Source organism: Chlorocebus sabaeus, chromosome 10 (genome assembly GCF_047675955.1).
Source record: "Chlorocebus sabaeus isolate Y175 chromosome 10, mChlSab1.0.hap1, whole genome shotgun sequence".
NCBI lineage: Eukaryota > Metazoa > Chordata > Mammalia > Primates > Cercopithecidae > Chlorocebus > Chlorocebus sabaeus.
Genome location: NC_132913.1, coordinates 20478627 through 20501236, shown reverse-complemented (window position 1 = coordinate 20501236; position 22610 = coordinate 20478627). Strand labels below are relative to the sequence as shown.

Below are 22610 nucleotides of genomic sequence, written 5' to 3'. Positions count from 1 at the left end.
GGTCCGCGCAGTCTCGTAGGCGTGCGACTCCGGCCTCCGCTACCAACAGCCTCCGCCTAGCGCGCGGCTTTGGCGTGGAGCTGGCCGGGAAAGAGTGCACAGGAAGTCACGCTCCATGGCTGTCCGCGCCTGAGTGCTTTTTTCACCCTACGTTATGTTGTTTAAATCCCAGACCACTCCGTCCGTGGGTTTATTTTTATTTTTTCAAATTACTTGCCAAGCGCTATCCAACTAGCAACGAGAAATTGAATTTCTAAATGAGGTGTTGAATCTAGACGAGGCCGTGTTTTCAGACCGTGCTGTGGCTTCTGCGAGACAAGGTTGGGGAGAAGCAGATAAGTGCAAGAGGAACTGGGTTAACATTTTATCTTTAGGATTTGATGCGGGAACATCCCACATACCTGTTGATTAACTCCTGCATTTCTTCTTATAAGAAAACCCCACAGAGCTTCACTCGGAGTTTGTGTTGTGAATAGGGTTTCCAAGTTTAAAGTCCTAAGTATTTGGAGGCCGGGCACGGTGGCTCACGCCTGTAACCTCAGCGCTTGGGGAGGTCCAGTGAGTGGGTCGATCACTTGAGGTCAGGAGTTCGAGCGCAAGGGCAACATGGTTAGACTCTGTCTCTACCAAAAATACAAAAATTAGCCGGGCTTGGTGGCGCGCCTGTAGTCCCAGCTACTCCCGAGGCTGAAGTGAGAGGATGGCTTGAGCCCAGGAGGTGGAGGTTGCGGTGAGCTAGATCTCGCTGCTGCACCTCATCCATCCTGGGCGATAGAGCAAGACCCTGTCTCAAAAATAAAAAATAAAATATTTATTTGCCAAAGACCATGAAGGCAAGTGATTTTTTGGGGGCTCCCACGCTCAGTATATGCATTGCACAAGAATATTGATTATAGTAGGCAGTTCTTGTGAACAGTTGCCATTTCATACCTCCCTTGCTTTATGTTTTATGTTGCTTGCAATTTCCAGGATAGATTGATTTAAAGCAACATTTAAAAAGTGCACATCCTTGGCCAGGTGCAGTGTTTCATGGCTGTAATCCCAGCACTTTGGGAGGCCGAAGTGTTCTAGACCAGCCAGGGCAACATAATGAGACCCCATCTCTACGAAAGTGTTTTTAAAAATTAGCTGGATGTGGCGGCATCTGTAGTCCCAGCTCCTTGGGAGTATCGCTTCAACGTGAGAGGTGAGGTTGCACCCCAGTTTGGGTGACAGAGTGAGATCCTGTCACACACAAATAAGAAGTGCCCCTCCTCAACATCCATTCATAATAAAAACTCAGCAAACTGGGAATAAAGGAGAACTTCCTCAACTTGATAAAGAGCATCTACAAAAATTCTACAGCTAACAATAGATTGTTTCTATTGTGAGAAACTACATTCTTTCCACCTAAAGTCTGACACAAGGCAAGCATGTCCCCTCTCAACCAGTCTTTTCAACGTGGTACTTGATGTTCTAGCTAACAAGAAAAGTAAATTTAAAGTACACATATTGGGAAGGAAGAAATAAAACTCTAGAATTTTGGGATACAAGGTTGAATACAAAAGTCAGTTGTGGCCGGGCGTGGTGGCTCAAGCCTGTAATCCCAGCACTTTGGGAGGCCGAGACGGGTGGATCACGAGGTCAGGAGATCGAGACCATCCTGGCTAACACGGTGAAACCCCGTCTCTACTAAAAAATACAAAAAACTAGCCTGGCGAGGAGGCGGGTGCCTGTAGTCCCAGCTACTCGGGAGGCTGAGGCAGGAGAATGGTGTAAACCCGGGAGGCGGAGCTTGCAGTGAGCCGAGATCTGGCCATTGCACTCCAGCCTGGGTGATAGAGCAAGACTCTGTCTCAAAAAAAAAAAAAAAAAAAAAAAAAAAAAAGTCAGTTGTTTTCCTGTATACCAGCAATGAACAATTGGAATTTATAATTAAAAACACAATGCCATTTACAATAGTACTGTCTCCCCAAAGTAATACAGGTTAAGTATCACGTATCTGAAATCCTTGAGACCAGATGTGTTTTGGATTAGATTTTTTTAGATTTTGAAATATTCGAATTATAAATTTAGTCATTGAGCATCGTAATCCAAAAATCCTAAATCTGAAATGCGCCAATGAACATTTCCTTTGAATGTCATGTCGGGGCTTGAAGTTTTGGGTTTTGGATGTTTCTGACTTTCAGATTTAGGGATGCTCAACCTGTACTTAGATATGGATCTAGGCAGGGCACAGTGGTTCACACCCATAGTCCCAGCACTTTGGGAGGCCAAGGTGGGGGATTACTTGAGGCCAGGAGTTCAAGACCAGCTTGGCCAATATGGGGATACCTCATCTCTACTAAAAATACAAAAATTAGCTGGGTGTGTTTTTGCATGTCTGTAATCCCAGCTTCTTGGGAAGCTGGGGCACAAGAATTGCTTGGACCTACGAGGCGGAGGTTGTAGTGAGCCGAGATCACTCCACCGCACTCCAGCCCCCATGGGTGATAGAGCAAGACTCTATCTCCAGTGTGGTATTTGAGAAAGAACAGACACATAGATCAATGGAACATGATAGGGAGCCCACCCATAAATAGTCAGCTGACCTTTGACAAAGGAGCAAAAGCAAGTCAATGGAGCAATAATAGTCTTTAACAAATGGTGCTAGAACAACCAGAAAGCCATATATATATATTTTTTTAATCTACATGCAGACCTTATACCTTCTACAAAATTTAACTCAAAGTGAGTTGCAGACCTAGATGTAAAATGCAAAACTGTAAAACTTCTGGAAGATAACATAGGAGAAAATATAGTTGACCTTGTGTTCGGCAATGAGGTTTTAGATGCAACACCAAAAGTACAATCCATGAAAGAAAAAACTAGTAAGTTGGACTTCATTAAAATTAAAAACCTCTGGCTAGGCGCAGTGACTCATGCCTGTAATCCCAGCACTTTGGGAGGCTGAAGCGGGCGGATCACCTGAGGTCAAGATTTCAAGACCGGCCTTTCCGACATGGTGAAACCTTGTCTCTACTAAAAATTAAAAAAAAATTAGCTGGGCATAGTGACGTGCGCCTGTAGTCCCAGCTACTTGGGGAGGCTGAGGCAGGAGAATCACTTGAACCCAGGATGTGGAGGTTGCAGTGAGCCAAGATTGTGCCACTGCACTCCAGCCTGGGCAACAGAGGGCGACTCCATCTAAAAAATAAATAAATAAATAAAATAAAAAATTAACTGGGCATGGTGGCAGGCACCTATAATCACAGCTACTCAGGAGGCTGAGATAGGAGAGTTGCTCAAGCAGCCTCACCTGGGAGGCGGAGGTTGCAGTGAGCCGAGATCGTGCCACTGCACTCCACCCTGGGCAACAAAGAGTGAAACTCCGTCTCAAAAATTAAAATTAAAATTAAAAAAACTAAAACCTCCGTTCTGTGAAAGACACTGTTAAGAGAATGACATCCAAGGAAGAAATATTTGCAAAACATATGTCTGATAAAGAACTCTTAAGATGGCTTAACTGCTAAATTCTACTAAACATTTGAAGAAGAACTAACACCAATACTACACAAACTATTCTGAAATAGAGGAAGAGAGAATACTTCCAAACTCATTCTACAAGGCCAATATTACCCTGATTCTAAAACCAAAGACACATTGAAAAAAGAAAACTATAGGCCAATATCTCTGATGAATATTGATGCAAAAATCCTCAATAAAATACCAGCAAACTGAATTCAACAATACAGTAGAAAGATCATTCATCATGACCAAAGGGGATTTATCCCTGGGATGCAAGGATGGTTGCAAATAAATCAATGTGATACATCATATCAACAGAATGAAGACTGGAAACCATATCATTTCAATTGATGCTGAAAAAGTATTTGATACAATTTGACATCCCTTCATGATAAAAACCCTAAAAAAACAGGGGATAGAAGGAGCTTACCTCAACATAATAAAAGCCATATATGACAGTCCCACAACTAGTATCATACCAAATAGGAAAAAACCCCAAGCTTTTCCTTTAAGATCTGGAAGTCGACAAGGATGCCCATTGTCACCATTATTCAACATAGTACTGGAAGTCCTAGCTAAAGCAGTCAGACAAGAGAAAGGTATAAAGGGCATCCAAACTGGAAAGGAAGAAGTCAAATTACCTTTCTTTGTAGATGATATGAGCTTGTATTTGGAAAAACCTGAAGACTCCAAAGGAAAACTATTAGAACTGATCAACAAATTCAGTAAAGTTGCAGGATACAAATCAACACACAAAGATCAATAACATTTCTATATGCCAACAGTGAACAATGTGAAAAAGAAATTAAGAAGTAATCCCATTTACAATATTTATGCATAAAATTACATACGTAAGAATTAACCAAAGAAGCAAAATATCTCTATAATGAAAACTATAAAACACTGATGAAAGAAATTGAAGATGACACAAAAAAATGGAAAAATATTCCATGATCATGAGTTGGAAGAATTGTTAAAATGTCCGTATTACCCAAAGCAATCTACAGATTCAATGAAATCCCTATCAAAACATCAATGACATTCTACACAGAAATAGAAAAAACAATCCTATAATTTATTTGGAGTCACAGAAGACCCAGAATAGCCAAAACTATCCTAAGCAAAAAGAACAAACCTGGAGGAATCACATTACCTGACTTCAAATTATACTACAGAGCTTTCATCACCAAAACAGCATGGTACTCACATAAAAACAGATACATAGACCAACAGAATAGAATAGAGAACCCAGAAACAAATCCACACACCTACAGTGAACTCATTTGTAACAAAGTTGCCAAGAACATACACTGGGGAAAAGACAGTCTCTTCAATAAATAGTGCTGGGAAAACTGGATGTCCGTATGCAAAAGAATGAAATTAGGCCCTTATCTTTTGTCCTATAAAAAAATAAAAATGAATTACAGACTTTAAGACCTTAAACTATGAAACTACTACAAGAAAACATGGGGGAAAATTTCCAGGACATTTGTCTGGCCAAAAATTTCTGAGCAATACCCAACAAGCACAGGCAACCAAAGCAAAAATGGACAAATAGGATCACATCAAGTTAAAAAGTTTATGCACAGCAAAGGATACAATCAACAAAGGGAAGAGGGCTGGGCGCTGTGGCTCTTGCCTGTAATCCCAGCACTTTGGGAGGCTGAGGCGGGCGGATCATGAGGTCAGGAGATCGAGACCATCCTGGCGAACACAGTGAAACCCCATCTCTACTAAAAATACAAAAAAATTAGCCAGGCGTGGTGGCAGGCACCTGTAGTCCCAGCTACTGGGGAGGCTGAGGCAGAAGAATGGCATGAACCCGGGGGCAGAGCTTGCAGTGAGCGGAGATTGCACCACTGCACTGCAGCCTGGGTAACAGAGCAAGACTCCATCTCAAAAAAAGAAAAACAAACAAACAAAACAATAACAAAAAACAAAGGGAAGAGACAGCCCACAGAATGAGAGAAAGTATTTGCAAACTACCCATCTAACAATATATTAATAACCAGAATCTATAAGGTGCTCAAACAACTCTGTAGGAAATAAAATCTAATAACCTGATTTTAAAATGGATAAAAGATATGGATAGACATTTCTCAAAAGAAACATACAAATGGCAGACAAGCATATGGGAAGGTTCTCAGTATCATGGATCATCAGAGAAATGCAAATCAAAAGTATAATGAGATATCATCTCACCCCAGTTAAAATGGCTTTTATCCAAAAAACAGGCTATAACACATGATGGTGAGGATGTGGAGAAAAGGGAACTCTTTGTACACTGCTGCTGGGAAAAAAAATTGTACAACCACTGTGAACAACAGTTTAGAGGCTCCTCAAAAAACTAGAGCTACCGTGTGATCCAGGAATCCCCCTGCTAGGTATATACCCAAAAGAAAAGAAATCAGTATATCAAAGAGATATCTGCTCTTGCATGTTTGTGGTAGCACTGTTTACAATAGTTAAGATTGGAACCTAAGTGTCCATCAACAGATGAATGGATGAAAAAACTGTGGTACATATACACAAGAAGTACTATTCAGCCATAAAAAAGAATGAGATCCTGTTATTTGCAACAACATGGATGGAACCAGAGGTCATTATGTAAAGTGAAATAAGCCAGGCACAGAAAGACAAAGATTGCATATTCTCACTTATTTGTGGGGTCTAAGTATCAAAACAATTGAATTCATGGACAGAGAGAGTAGAAGGATGGTTACCAGAGGCTGAGAAGGGTGGGCGGAGGGACTTATGGGGATCTGGGGATGGTTGATGAGTACAAAAAAAGAAAATGTGAATAAGACCTGTTTGATAGCACAACAGGGTGACTATAATCAATCATATCTTAATTATGCATTTTAAAATAACTTAAAAAATATAATTGGATTGTTTATAACTCTAAGGATAAATGCTGGAGGGGCTGGAGATCCCACTCTCCCCGAAGTGCTTATTTCACATCATTGCATGCCTGTATCAAAATATCTCATATACCCCATAAATTATATATACCTACTATGCACCCACAGAACTTTTTAAAAGATTAGATGGTGAATGAAAAAAAAAAAAGGATTCTTAAAGCTCAGCAATAAGAAAAGAACCCAGTTAAAAAATGGGCAAAAGATCTAAACCAATACCTCACAAAGAAGGTATACAGATGGCAAATAGGCATATGAAAAGATGCTGAACAAATATCATAATGGTGCCAGAGGCGTTTGAACCAGAGTGACTCCCTCTTGAGTAGGGGCTGGGTAAAATAAGCCTGATACCTACTGGGCTGCATTCCCAGGAGGTTAGACATTCTAAGTCACAGGATGAGATAGGAAATCAGCACAAGGTACAGGTCATAAAGACCTTGCTGATAAAACAGTCTGTGGTAAAGAAGCCAGCTAAAACCCACCAAAACCAAGATGGCGATAAAAGTTACCTCTGGGCATCCTCACTGCTCATTATTTGCTAATTACAATGTATTAGCATGCTAAATGACACTCCCACTGGCACAATGGCAGTTCACAAATGCCATCTCATCGTCATGGTCTAAAAAAGGGGATATGGTCTAAAAAAGGGGAGACATGAATAATCTACCTCCTGTTTAACATATAATCAAGAAATAACTGTAAAAAATAGGCAACCAGCAGCCCTCGGGGCTGCTCTGCCTGTGGAATAGACATTCTTTATTCCTTTACTTTCTTAGTAAACTTGCTTTCACTTTATAGATTTACCTCAAATTCTTTCTTGTGTGAGAGCCAAGAACCCTCTCTTGGGGTCTGGATTGGGACTCCTTTCCAATAACAAGGGTATTCTTGGTAACAGTTCATAATTGCAAAAGTTTGGAAACATGAATGTCCATGCATTGAGGACTCTATGATTATGGTGCATCTATGTAATCTGTGTAATTTTCATTCATAGGATCCACCCATTAAAAAGAAAGAGGCAGTTTATATGTGGGATGATCACCAAGGCATTAAGTACCCTGCAAGGTACTTAAAAGGTACCAGAAAGGGCAAATTCTACTGTTTGCTTAAAATGAAAAAAGGAATGTATACATGTAAATACTTGTATAATCGTAGACTGTGTTTGCAAGAATACACACACGCAAAACAGGTAAAATTCGTTCCTTCTAGGGGTGTAGACTGGGAGACATAGGTTGAATTTGATCTGTTTGAACTTCTACATATGTTTGTGTTGACTTTTTAAAAATAAACTTTGACGTTTTTAGGTTGTGAGCAGTCTTATTTTCAGAAATGGAAACTTCAGTTTACCTTTTTTCAATTTTGATTGGGAAAAGTCTTCATAATCATCTAAGTTAAACAAATTTAAAGCTGATATTTGTCTTGGTATGTTAATCTAAAGTGATTACGTTGAATAGATTTAAGCTTTCTGGTCGGGGAATATGAATTAGGCTGAGCCAGTACTGGCTTCCTTTTTAGGGGATATAGGAGAAGGTACTGTACAAGGAAAAGAGAAAGATGCTTGGATGGCTGTGAGTGGTTGTTTCTCTTTTGGAATCTGGTGGTGTTGGGAGTGTTTTAAAAAGGTTGTTTTTGGAGAAGTGCTTGCAGTAGATAAGGAAGGAGATAAAACGCTGAAAAGGTGATTTTCCTGAGTGACTTTTCTAGATTCTGTGTTATGAGCAGATTCACTGTGTAAGCAATGTTGTTCCAGGGCCAGGCAATCAAATATGGTACTGAGGAGGTTATTCTCTTTACCTTTCCTCAGAACCTTGTGCTGCTAATGGCATCTGAGAAGAATGTCTGCTGTCACCAAATGACATCCCTGGTATGGACATTGCCAGATTGGTTTGTGAATATACATAAGGCATTTGTTATGGGCTGAATTGTGTCCCAAAAGTGTTAACCCCCAGTAGCTCAGAATGTGACTATATTTGGGCACAGGTTCTTTTAAGTGGGAATTAAGTTAAAATGAGGTCATATTAGGTCAATTAGGGTGGGCTCTAATCCAGTATGACTGGTGTCCTAGAAGAAGAGTCAATCATGATGTAGACATGTACAGAGGAAAGACCATGTGAAGACACAGGGAGAAGACATCCATCTATGAGCCAAGGAGAAGGGCTTACTAGGCGGGTGAGCCAGGGAGAAAGACTCACGAGGATAGTGAACACTCAAGTCATTGTAGATAGTCACAAATTTGTGAGGTCTCGCCATTTGGATTACACTCAGAACTGCATGAATTGCCAGCATACTCAGGAAGATTGATTTGCAGTTCCTTTCTTTGCTCATTTTAGGAGCAAAAAACTGTTTTTTACTGTTTACTTATTTTTGTTTTTACTGTTTACTTATTTTTATTTTAGTGTTTATCCAGTGAATGCTAATGGAGCTGTTACTATGTGCTAGAAAATTCAAACTGCATAAGTCTGCACACTCGACTTTCCCTTTTGTATGTCTCAAAGGCATTAATATTCAATATTTCCCCAAACTAAACTCATAATCCTGCCCTTCCAACCTGGTCTTCTCTCTTCTCTCTGTGCCTCTTGTAGTAAAATGGCACTACTTCCATTTATGCAAGACGGAAACTCAGGGGTCGTCTTTGATATCTCTAATCCTCATCTCCCATATCTAACCCATCACCAAGGCCTTTCTGTTGACCCTTCTTACTATCTCTGCAGTCTATTACGTATGTTTCTCCACCAGCAACACTACCACCACCTTGGCCCAAGCTATTTCAGTTAAGCTCCCCTGCAAGCTGTTGCCGTCCTGCAACCTGTCAGAGGAATCTTTTCAAAATTGAATTCTATCCCACAGGAGCAGGATTAAAAAAAAAAAAACAGAACAGCTCTAATTAATGCCATCCCCTACTAAAAAACCTTCTCATTGCTTTTCTTTGTTGTTGTTGTTGTTTGTTTTCTTTTGGTATTGTTTTTTGACTTAAAACAAGAGAAATTCATTCTCTCGCAATTCTAGAGGCCAGAAATCTAAAATCAATGTGTTGGCAGGGACTATGGTTTGAATGATTGTCCTCTCCCAAACTCATGTTGAAATTTAATCCCCAATGTGGCAGTATTGAGAGGTGATTGGGTCACGAGGGCAGAGCCCTCATGAATGGATTAATAGGTTAATGGATTAATGGGTTGTCACAGTAATGGAACTGGTAGCTTTATAAGAAGAGAAAGAGACTGGAGCTAGCACATTCCGCTCCCTTGCCATTTGATGCCCTGTGCTACCTTGGGATTCTGCAGAGTCCCCACCAGTTAGAAGGCCCTCACCAGATGTGGCCCCTCAACCTGGGACTTCTCAGCCTCCGTAAGTCTAAGAAGTAATTACTCAGTTTCAGGTATCCTGTTATGAGCAGTGAAAACTGGACTAAAACAGCAGGGCTGTACTCCCTCTGAAGACTATTGGGGAGAATCTGTTTCTAGGCTCTTTCAGCTTTTGGTGACTCTAGGCCTTTCTTGGCTTGTGACCATAAGATCCAATCCATGCTTCTTTGCCTCCAACTCTTGTTTTTTTTTTTTTTTTTTTTTTAATTTTTAATTTTTGTGGGTACATAGTAGTATGGGCTACATGAGATATTTTGATACAGGTATGCAATGCATATTAATCACATTTTGGTAAATTGGGTATCTGTCCCCCTCGTACATTTATCCTTTGTGTCACAAACAACTCAATTATATACTTTGTTATTTTTAAATGTATAATTAAATTATCATTGACTATAATAGTCACCTATTGTGCTATCACATATGAGGTCTTACTCATTTTTTCTAACTACTTTTGGTACCCATTAGCCATTCCCATTCCCCAACCCATTATCCACTTCAGTCTCTGGTAATCATCCTTTTACTCTCTATGTCTGTAAATTCAATTATTTTAATTTTTTGCTCCCACAAATAAGTGAGAACATGCAAAGTTTGTTTTTCTGTGCCTGGCTTATTTCACTTAACATAACAACCTCCAGTTCCATCCGTTGTTGCAAATGACAGGATCTCATACTTTTTTATGGCTGACTGGTACTCCATTGTGTATATGTACCACAGTTTATTTATCCATTCATCTCTTGATGAATACTTAGGTTACTTCCAAATCTTGGCTATTGTGAACACAGCTGCAACAAATTTGAGAGTGCAGATATACTTTTGATATACTGACTTCCTTTCTTTTGGGTATATACCCAGCAGTGGGATTACTAGATCACGTAGTAGCTCTATATTTAGTTTTTTGAAGAACCTCCAAACTGTTACCCAGTGTGGTTGTACTAATTTACATTCCCACCAACAGTGGACAAGTGTTCCCTTTTCTCCATATCCTTGCCAGCATTTGTTACTGGTTGTCTTTTGGAAAAATACCATTTTTACTGGGGTGAGATGATATCTCACTATAGTTTTGATTTGCTTTTCTCTGATGAATCATTATACTGAGGACATTTTCATATGCCTGTCTACCATTTGTATGTCTTCTTTTGAGAAATGTCTATTCAAATCTTTTGCCCATTTTAAAATCAGATTATTAAATTTTTTTCTTGTAGAGTTTGAGCATCTTACAGATTCTGGTTCTTAATCCCTTGTCAGACGGGTAGTTTGCAAATATTTTCTCCCATTTTGTGAGTTCTCACAGCTTTTCAATATATAAAATTCCTCAACTGACTTATGGCCTCACATGATCTTGTCACTTTTTACCAAGAATGTCTTCCTTTGTCATCTTCAGCCACAGTGGTTTTCTTTCTTGCTGTGTTCTCTCCTGCCTGTTCCATGGTGAGCAGGTCTATGCAAACCCACCCCCAAGGTGAGAGGCTGAAGAAAGAGGCTGACAAATTCAGTTTCTCAGAAAGAAATATTTAATAGCCTCTGACAAACAGAAGTGATATCTGGGGTAGCCATGCAATGGTGGGTCCCTGCATTCACCGTTCAGAAAGTGTCCTTTGTATGGCAAGCTTTTAGGGTACAAACAGGTGCAGCTGATTACATCTCAGACCTTCTTGCTGAAACTCATGACTACTGGGGAGGTTAGATAAGCATCTTTATGCACGGCTATATATGCTACAGGCATTGCTTAAAGACCTTGCTGCAGAACACCTTGGTATGCTATGTTCAAACATCAGTTATCATGGCGAGTCCCCTTCCAGATGGAGTCACTCTTGCCATACAATGGCTGTTTTCCTACACAGACACAAGGTTTTCGTTTATCCTGTTTCTTCTGCCTGGAATACTCTTCCCTTCCCTTTTAACCTTTTAGCTCTTGTTTGCTTTCAGATCCTGGCTGAAGCAAAACTTTTTTCTGAAAAATCTTTCTGTGACTCTGGCTAGGAGAAATCCTTTATAATAAGCTTTCTACACACTGTGCGCCTTTCCCTCATAGCTCCTGTCGTGGTAGCAATTTTATATCGATTTGTTGCTTACTTGATACATGTCTCCCTAACTAGGTTATAAGCACAACTGAGGGCAGGAACCGTGTTTGCTTTTTTCATACTCTCAGAATCTAGCATGGTTCTTGGCCCATAATAAGTGCTGAATAAATTTTGTTGAATGCATGAGTGAATGAAGGCATAGGTCATCCGTCAAGGAAGTCCAGTCTAGAAGGAAGATAGGAATCACAACTCAAAATGAGAGGTGTGCTCTGTTAGAGATAGCAGTACGTTTTTTTTGTTTTGTTTTGTTTTTTTGAAGGGGGAGTTACTGAGCAATGAAATCCCAAAGCCTAGAAACCACCACTTTAGGTCCTGAGGAATTTTAACAGAGAAAGTGATACAATCAAATACATACTTTGGACATTTTTCTCTGGCACCAAGGTAGAAGATGGGTTGTACCAGACTAAGCCAAGGGGCAGGGCAGGGGTACAAATAAGGGATTATTTCAATATCCTGCTGATAGATGATGACCTGAATTTAGTTGGAAGCCATGTGGAGGAAAGAACAGATAAGAAATAAAAGATATGAAATGGATTGAATCTTTTGGATTTAATGGTATATTCATATGGATGAAGGAGAAGAATTAGGTAACTGGTCGATGCCATTCATCAGGGTTGGGACTATAAAAAGTGGAATTAAATTTTGGGATAAAGGGATTGAGTTATATCTGAGGCATATGGTTCTGTTGAATACCATAGTATTGTAGCTTTGATTGTGTGTGTGTGTGTGTGTGTGTGTATGCCTAAAGCTGTTAGGACTTCTTGAAACATTGTCTGTTCTTGACTCCTGAGTATATTTTCCTAGTTTTCCTCCTACCTCACTGGCTACTCTTCTGTGCACAAAGCTGGTGCCTTCATCTAACTTTTGTTTTGTTTTGTTTTTGTTTGAGACAGAGTCTTGCTCTGTCACCCAGGCTGGAGTGCAGTGGTGCGATCTCGGCTCACTGCAACCTCCGCCTCCCAGGTTCAAGTGATTCTCCTGCCTCAGCTTCCCGAGTAGCTGGGATTACAGGCTCATGCCACCACGCCCGGCTAATTTTTGTATAGCCTTCATCTAACTTCTAAGTGTTAGTGAATCCCAGGAAATAGGCCTAGGGTCTTTTGCGTCTCTGCTCTACTTTTTCGCCAGGTGATTTCATCCAGTCTCATTTCTTTAAATACCTTTTATACACTGGTGATTTTTCCCAGCCTGTCTCTTGAACTCTCCAGACTAGTACATTCAAGTGCTTACCTGACATTCCTACTTAAATGTCTAGAGGCATCTGAAATATAACAAGTTCAACTACAGAACTGTTTATTCTCTTTCCTCTCAAGACTGTTTCTCCCATAGTCTTCCTCATTATGGTAAATGGTAATTAATCTACCGAGCTGTTCAAGTGAAAAGCATGGGAATCAAAGCACCTATGTTTAAAGTATGGATGAGTTTAACACCATTAACTACCATTAATCATCTCAAAGCTTAAATGTCACCAGGTTTATGTGCCCAGGAAAGTCATAGTTAGAAAACCCTCTTTACACCCAGATTAAAGAGGAATTCTCTCATCTTTTCTTCTAGTACCTGCGTAGTTTAATATTTTAGAGTTAAATCTTTGATCCAATCAGAGTTGTAGTTTATCCATATGTATGATTTGGGAAATTAATCCAATTTTATTGCAGTATTATTTATAATTGCAAAACATTAGGAATTATTTAAATGTCCAGATATAGGAGACTGATTGACAAAAGCATGGTGTGCACATGTGTACACACACTTCACATTCACACACCCAGGAGTCAGCCTTGATTTCTTTCCTCCCCTTCCTCCCTCTTCCTCACATTTAGTCCATCATTAAATGCTGTTAGTTCTGCCTACAAACATATCTCATGATCCCCATTCTTGTATTTGTGCCTGAGTCACCATCATTTCTTGCCTAGCCTCCAACTTCCTTTCTTGACTCCCTTTAGTAAGTCTCTAAAAAGCTGTTAATGTATATGGGTTTCTTTTTTCTTTTTTTTCTCCCCTCCCCTCCCCTCCCCTCCTCCCCTCCCCTCTCCTCTCCTCTCCTTTCCTCTCATTTCTTTTTTCTGAGACAGGGTCTCACTCTGTCACCCAGGCTGGAGTGCAGTGGCATGATCCTAGCTCACTGCAGCCTCGAACTCCTGGGTTTAAGCCATCTTCCCACTCCAGCCTCCTGAGTAGCTGAGACTACAGGAATGAGCCACCACACCCAGCTAATTAAAAAAAAAATTTTTTTTATAGAGATTGCTGTGTTGCCCAGGCTGGTCTCAGTCTCCTGGCTTCAAGCAATCCTCCTGCCTCAGCCTCTCAAAGTGTTGGGATTACTGGTGTTAGCCACTGCACCCTGCTATTTTTTTTGTTTGTTTTAAAAGAATAACATAAGTCCGAGCATGTCACAGACCTATTAAAAAGTCTTCAATGGTTTCCTATGAAACAATATAAAAATCTTGGCCAGGTGCGGTGGCTCATGCCTGTAATCCCAGCACTTTGGGAGGCCAAGGCAGGAGAATCATGAGGTCAGGAGATCGAGACCATCCTGGCCAACAGGGTGAAACCCTGTCTCTACTAAAACAAACAAAAACAAAAATTAGCTGGACGTGGTGGCGCATGCCTGTAATCCCAGCTACTCAGGAGGCTCAGGCAGGAGAATCACTTGAACCAGGGAGTCAGAGGTTGCAGTGAGCCGAGATCGCGCCACTGCACTCCAGCCTGGTGACAGAGTGAGATTCTATCACAAAAAAAAAAAAAAAAAATCTCAACCCTTAACCATGATCTACTGATCTAGCCAACTTTTTGGCTTCCTACCCTATCTCTCTTCCTTGCTCACAAACTCATCACGAGCTTTCTTGCCTCAGAACCTTTGCATTTTCTTACCTGTTCTATCATTCAAATCTCAGTTGAAAGTCCACTGTAAAGAGGCCTTCTCTGACTCTACAATTTAATGTTTTACCCCATCTTTCTCCTAGTCACTACCATATTTTCGTTTTAATTTCTTCATAGTGTTTATCAGTATAAGAAAAATTTCCTTCCTTTGCTCCTTCTGTTCCTCCTTTTATTCCTCTTTTTCTTCTTCCTTACCTTATTTATGTTTCTCACTCTTCAGATTGTAGGTTTTGTCAGAGAAGGAATTTTATCTTGTTTGTTTACATCTATACCCCCAGTGCCTGGAACATTCCTATAGTCCTGGCACATAGAAAACATGTGAATATGAATGTATCCATTCACTCTGCATGTGATGTGTGTGTATAATATTGAATAAAGTGATTGGGTTACTTTTTATAATAAAACAATCATTAAATGCTATGTTCAGAGTGCTCAAATATAGAATATTTGAAAAAGTGTAAACATTACCCCCAAAGATTGGGGAAGGAAAAAATAACATAGAGTTCATGTTGTTCCTTTGTTCAACTTTGTTTTTCTTTTTGGGCAGATTGGAGCAATAAGCAGAGTGGTGGGTGAGTAAAGTCCTAGAAAGAAATGGTGGGGGGCAGGGTGAGAAGGAGGTGGGGCAGTGAACTATATAAAATGAAAATAATGGCGTGAGCATAGTGAAGAAAGAATTAGATCTCATCTTTATTCTGGAAAGGGGTCAGTACAAATTACATGGCAATACTCAACTCTTGATTTTCTAGATGAATGGAAGGGAAAAGAATGAATGAATCCAAAGCAAGAGGGTGGTTTTGAAAAATCATGCTTGATTTTGAAATTCAATCAGAGGCAGATGAACCATAGTTGTTCATCACCCATCCCAGAACCAAGTTCCTTTTCAGCAGCCCAAGTGGAACCATAAATGAAATGGGTAAAACAAGGCTACCCTAGTATTGCCCTATTAACTTTCCATAGTTAAATTTATACATTCTGCTCAATATTTTAAAATCAAAAGAGCTTCTGGTAGAAGTGAATTTATAGACAAAAACTTTTAAAAGGGATGTCTCATTCAGTCTGAAACCACAGCTGTGTTCCCATAGTTTTGCCTTCCTGTTTCCCATCCTCTAACCCTAAAAATTTCTTATTCATTTCCTGGACTCTCATGTTCCACCCTCTGTGAAGATCTGCTTCACAGTTTTAGACAAAGTGAATTCCTCTTCTTTGACACTCAAAGTCAAAGTTTATAGCTTAATAATTATTCCATGAACATCTCTTACCTCCTTAATTGGTCTGGAAGCTCCCTGAGTATGGATATTCCATATGTTACTTATTTTGTGGAGGCTGAAGCATTCCTAGCCCAGTTCTGGGCTAATGGTAGGTATTAAAGATGGATGGAACAGGTTATTTGAGTCCAATTCATATACCTTTATTCAAAAGAGACAACCTACCTGAGCCCTCTAGGATGAATCTTTCTCCATAAAATCATTAATGACATTTTATTTTGTATTTCTCCAGATTAATTAAAAGAGCACTGGGAAAATAATTTTTTTTTTGCACGTGAAATAAAGTACTGCTTTTCAGAATGAAAACACTTATGAATCATTTTTATTATGAATAATTTAGGATATTTTGGAGATTCTATTTCTGAGTAAAACAGTTCAAAATAGGGTTTTGTTAATACCTGTTGATACATATTTAGAAACAAAAATGAAATATCCTTTTGAAAGTTTGCCATTGTAGTAAATTCAGTCATTCAAATTGTTTTCTCTCAAGACCCAAAAATGCCAGGGCATTGCTGGCTTTGAGTTTATTCTGAAAAGAAAAGAAAATATTTTATTTTAAAGCATTATTGGTTGTTTTTTAAAGTACTTTTAAGTACTACATTGATCAGGTTTAAAAAAATTAGCTCCCCAATATGAGAGAAAAACATTAGCAGGTTATATGGTGAATCTCTTAGCAAAATCCTCTTGACCTATGTTTTGCCCCGCTATTTGAAATCTAAATCCGAAACTTGATTGATTGTAGGGGGAGAGAAGAGACTTAAAAAGGGGAGAGCCCTCTTTAGGAGGTGCCCTTGTTTGGAAACTGGACCCTCGAACAGGTTGAATCTTAAGACCATTTGGAGGCAAATACAGAGAAAAGGTACAGTTAAGTCTGTGGGACAAGAGGGCTGCAAAAGGCGCCCCGAAGTCATCTAGCCATCCCCCAGGTGCTAGGCATATGTGTTGTTGTTTTCACATGACCCCAAATAAAAGTTAAGCTTTTTCAGAGCAAGAGAAGTGATATAAATGAAGGGTCTCAGATGAGGGTACAAATCTGTACATCTTAAAATTTTCACATAAGAAATGGACCCCCCAGCTATAAACTATATCAACTCTGCCGAAAGAAGAGATTTAAGAAGTAACTTTGTGATACCCTAACTGATTTGTTTATCCAGCTTGCAGAGGACAGGTATGGGTAGCTGAGGATGGAAGAAATGTATGGGGTTGTGTGACATCCATACCATTAATGTGTCCTTCTATATTATGACCACTTCAGGGTTCTTACACAGTCTTGAAAAGTGGGTGATTTGAGGCTGGACCTCTTAGGGTTCTTCCCCAATGCATACATAGGCCATCCTCCTCTAGAGGAACATTTCAGAAGTGACTGTTGTGGCTAAGAGGAACCATATGCTTTACCTTTTAAGATAGCTTAGTACCATGTATCCTTTAGAGTGTTGGATGGAGATCTGCTCCTCGAGTCAAGGGATTTGGGATTGCATCAGTTTGCTATAACCTACCAGTTATATTGCCTTTGGCAAGTCACTCAACTCCCAAGTCTTGTTTTCTTTCTCTATATCTTCATGGTAGAATGCATCTACCTGTATACAGCAGTCCCCCCTTATCTATGAAGGATATGTTTCAAGACCCTCTGTGGATGCTATATAAAATCCTATATATACTGTGCACAAATTTCTTTTTCCTTCTTTACAGTTTCATAGATAGAAGATGCATTCTTACAAAGTAAGATCTCAGCAACCTCAACATATAATTTTTCTTTCTTTTCTTATTAAGTTGAGAACTTTCGCCTTTTCACTTAAAGGAAGCACTTTACAGCTTCTCTTGGGCACATCTGAATTGCCAGCATTACTACTCTTGTGCTTTGGGGCCATTACTAAGTAAAATAAGGGTGAGTTGAGCACAAGCATGGTAATATGGCGACAGTCCATCTGATCACCAAGATAGCTACTAAGTGACTAATGGGGAGGGAGTGGATACAGCATGGAGACACTGGACAAAGGGATGATTCACATCTTGGGCTGGAGAGAGCAGGACAGTGTGTAAGCTTACACCATGCTACTCAGAATTGCATGCAATTTAAAACTTATGAATTGTTTATTTCTGGAATTTCCCATTTAATATTTTTGGACTGTGGTTGACTGGGGTAAGAGAAACTGTAGAAGGCAAAACTGAGGATAAGGAGGGGACTGCTGTACCTTCCAATGTTGTTGTACTTATCAAATGAATTTATGTATTTTATTTTAAATTTCTTTAGTGGTATTTACCTTTGCATGGTTTGAAATTCAAAATGTATAAAATGGATAGATACTTCATTCCACTACTGCCATCCAAATACCTTTTTCTTCCCAGAGTTATCAGTTTCTTGTTTATGTTCCAGAGATATTTTATGTTTATACTGCGTAAACAAATACTTATATCCAGGCATATAAAGATTCTTTTTCACAAAAGATACATTCAATCTACAAATGAAAGTATACTACACAAATTGTTTTGTACCTTGCTTTTAAAAATTTAATATATCTTGGAAATTGATTTCTAATTTATTTATAGTGGCGTAATTTCCATTGTGTGGATATATTAAGATTTATTTAACTATTCCCTTAAAGATTGTTTTCAGTATTACAGCGTTACAATGAGTAACCTTGTACAGAATGTCATTGTGAATGTGTGTCAGTATAAAGCCTTTATGCAAGATTATAAAAAAAAACTTGAAAGTGATAAGCAATCACTTTTTTTTATGCAAGATTATAAAAAAAAACTTGAAAGTGATAAACTTGAAAGTGATAAGAATAAACAATAAAAGGCATGTAGTAATAATTACTATTATTCCATTAAATTTTTAATCAGGATTTTTGGGGTCATCTGGTTTCTGTTTAATTTTGGTTAATAGAAAGTTTTTCATTTTCAACCTTTCTTGTTTAAAAAAAAAAAGATCAAAAATGTCTTTACGATAGCTTCCTACTTTAGGAAGGAAGCAGGTAAATATTTAACAATATTCGGTAAGTCAGTTCAAGACTTTTAATGCCAAAGGGGACACTTTCTGTGTAAAATAGTCTGAGGTTTCCCAGTTAATAACTTGTAACTAGTATACTGAAGAATGAATTCTTCTTGGCATCTGTTAATGTGCTTTAAGCCTATTGAGAAGATTTGATGAACAATATCTTTAATGATTAAGGGAGAGAGAGTTCAAGGTAACTTGGATTCTAGTTTAGAAGAAAGACAAGAATTATGCAAAAGGATTACAACTAAGACTTTTGTAAGATTTATTAAGAGTTTATATAGTCTCGTGCTGTTATTTTTGGCCATCTGTGACCTCTGGGAGTGGTGGGCAGTGAAAGTCTTAGGAAGGACTTATTTTTTTGGAGGATGGGGGTGTGGAAGGAGTGGCAAAGGAGAGGGAACCTGAAGACACTGAATTTTATTTTAAACTCTTCTTGGTTTAGGAGTCTAAGGGGTAGACTAGGTAATAGTAGCATTATAGCACATATTAGTATCATCTACCCGCCTTAAAAGTCAAACGCTGGTAAAAAAAAGAAAAAAAAAAGAAGTCCAGTTACTTGAAGGATCTGTTTCCTTGGGTCCTTTTAATCGAGACTTTAGTTTCATTATCTAATGAATTACTATTTCATTACAACTAGAGTTCTTACAACTTTTGAGATTGGTAGATTTGTAACAGAAATAATATAGAAAAAATTTATACATTTTTCTTATGATCCATCTAACATGCAGGGATATTTTATTATCATATGCTTCTATACAATTTCTTGGGTTTATGAATTTAGTTGTACTAGGCTGACTTTCAGCTTTGTCATTTTTTTTTGTCCTTTAATAGTTTAGCTATTTATGGAGATAGAGTAATAGTTTTAGGGAATTCAGTGTAATGGTTTCTCTGTTTTTTGTTTTCATGTATCAAAGTGCTCTGAAACCAAACTCAGAGCAGGAAAAGTCAGTAATAAAACCGTGAAGTAAATGACATTATACCTTTGTTTCTTCATCAAATTCTTCCATGGACTCTATTAGTTTCCCAGGTTCCAGCTCACCTAATGGAAAGGGGTAATCGGTTCCCAAAATGACTTTATCCTAAAAAAAGAAAATATATTGTTTCCTGTAATTTTGTAGAACATAAAAGAGCCTCCCCTAAACAATTATATTTACTTATTACAAACATTCCTGTCATAAAATAACACATTTCTTCCTGATTAATAGAAAAATAAAACTGGTCTAAAATTTTAAAAAGATTTAATGGTTCAAATTTTATTCTGACATTTTTTTCCAGCAGGTGTCACTATTAGGTCTCTTTGTTGCAAATCAACCCCATTCTCTCTTTTTAATAACTGAAATATAGAATACTGAAATATAAGAAATAGATATTTATTAAAATATATGTATATATATTCAGATGAGATTAAGGAATTCTGTCTTTCTTAGAATGATACATTGCAATTGATTCCACAATTTTCCAAAACATACTATTAACAGAGTAGGAAAGGAAAAATAAAAATCAAATAACTAGATAAAAAGTAAAAAAAAAAAAAAAAAGAAAAAGAAAATCCTCTATCTCTAGATCAATTCCTGTAAACAATTCCTATAAACTAGATCGTAAGTTTTTGAACAGTATAGCTTTGAATTTCCGTTTGACACTTTATACAATAAAACACATAGGCTTGTCAATCTACAAATATATTAAGCAGTATGTCAGACAGTGTGCTATAATCTAGATGTACCCTGGTCAACAAAACAGACATGGTCCCTTTTCTCAAGGAACTCATAATCAAGTGAGAAAGACATTATTACATCAATAATGGCAAGTTATCAAAATAAAATAAAAAAATTTCAAACCAGAAATTTTACTTCTCAAAATGTATTCCACTCATACACTTGTGCTAGAAAGATATACAAAGAAATTAATTGCAACATTATTTGGAACAGCAAAAGACTAGTCAACTAAATTATAGAATATCCCCAAATAAAAATGAATAAAGAATACTTACATATACTGAAATGGAATAATCTCCAAGTTACAGTGTAAAGAATGATCTTGAAGTTTTAAAGAGGAAAAAAGAGTCTAGAACAATGTGTCTGCTATGCTTATATTTCTATTTTCAATAAGGGACCTATAGACCCACAAATATACGTTGGTATATATACAGTCTATTTCAGGGATGGTATCTAAGAAACAAGTAACATTAATTGCCTCCATGGAAGAGGACTAGGGCTTGGGGGTCAGAAGATTCCCTTTTCTTTTTTTTTTGAGATATAATTCACATACCATAAAATTCACCCCCTTTAAAGTGTATAATTCAATGGGTTTTAGTATATTCATAAGTTTGTGTAATCATTTTCACTAATTATAGAATATTTTAAAAATATTTTATTCATCTTATATAACCACAGATTTTTATCACCTCCAAAATAAATCCTATACCCATTAGCAGTGACTCCCTATTCTCTTTTCCCTCCAGCCCTTGGAAAACACTAATATTCCCTCTGTGTCTCCAGAATTGCTTATTTTGTACATTTCACATAAATGGCATCACATAATATATAGCCTTCTTTCATTTAGTTTAATGTTTTCAAGTTTCATCCATGTTGCTGCTTGAATCAATACGTACCTAAGAGTGGAAGTATTGGCGCATATGGTGAGTCCATGTTTAACATTTTGAGAAACTATTTTCTACCGTGACTGCAGCTTTCTACATTCCCACCAGCATGTATGAGGGTTCCAGTTTCTCCAGATCCTCGCCAGCATTGATTATTATTCATCTTTTTTATTATGGCCATCTCAGTAGATATGAGGTGGTATCTCACTGTAGTTTTTATTTGTATTTCTCTAATAAGTAATTATGTTGAACATCTTTTCATATGCTTATTGGTTATTTGTATTTCTTCTTTGAAGAAATGCCTATTAAGATCCCTTGTGTACATTCATGTCCATTTTGTTATCTTTTTATCATTGAGTTATAAGAAATCTTTGTGTGTTCTGAATACTAGAGCCTTATAGATATATGATTTGCAAATATTTTCTCCATTCTGTGAGTTGTCTTTTTTACTTCCTTGGTATTGTCTTTGAAGCACAAAAGTTTTAAATTTTGATGAAGTCTTCTTTATCTATTATTTTCTTTGGATGCTTGTTCTTTTGGTGTCATAGCAAAGAAACTATTGCCTAATCCAAAGTCACAAAGATTTACACCTATGGTTTCTTCTAAGAGTTTGTGGTTTTAGTTCTTCAGTTTAAGTCTTTGATCCATTTTGAGTTAATTTGCATGGTGTAAAGAAGGAGTCCAACTATACTTATTTGTTTTTTTACATGTGGATATCACTACGATATGTTGAAAAGACTATCCTTTATCACACTGAATTGTATTGGCATCCTTGTTGAAAGTCAGTTGATCTTTATATCTGTCTTTAGGCTAGTCCCACACAGGCTTGATTACTGTAGTTGTGTAGGAAGTTTTGAAGTTGGGAATGTGACTTTGCCAATTTTGTTCTTTTTCTGGATTGTTTGGCTCTTCTGGATCCCTTGCATTTTCTTTTTTGAGATGGAGTTTCACTCTTGTCACCCAGGCTGGAGTGCAATGGTGCAATCCTGGCTTACTGCAACCTCTGCCTCCTGGGTTC

General features: G+C 38.1%; 1 protein-coding gene across 2 annotated transcripts in view; it reads right to left on the bottom strand.

The window, feature by feature from the left end:
* Positions 1–16286: 16286 nt before the first annotated feature.
* ACMSD (aminocarboxymuconate semialdehyde decarboxylase) overlaps positions 16287–22610 on the bottom strand; it is a 64506-nt gene continuing 58182 nt past the window's right edge. For both annotated transcript variants that reach the window (XM_073020261.1, XM_007964812.3), the window contains exons 9-10: positions 19974–20072; positions 16287–16524 (exon numbers count right to left, since the gene is read on the bottom strand). In XM_073020261.1, coding sequence (XP_072876362.1) covers positions 16462–16524; positions 19974–20072 — 162 coding nt within the window. In that variant the 3' untranslated portion in view covers positions 16287–16461. The remainder of the gene's footprint in view (positions 16525–19973; positions 20073–22610) is intronic.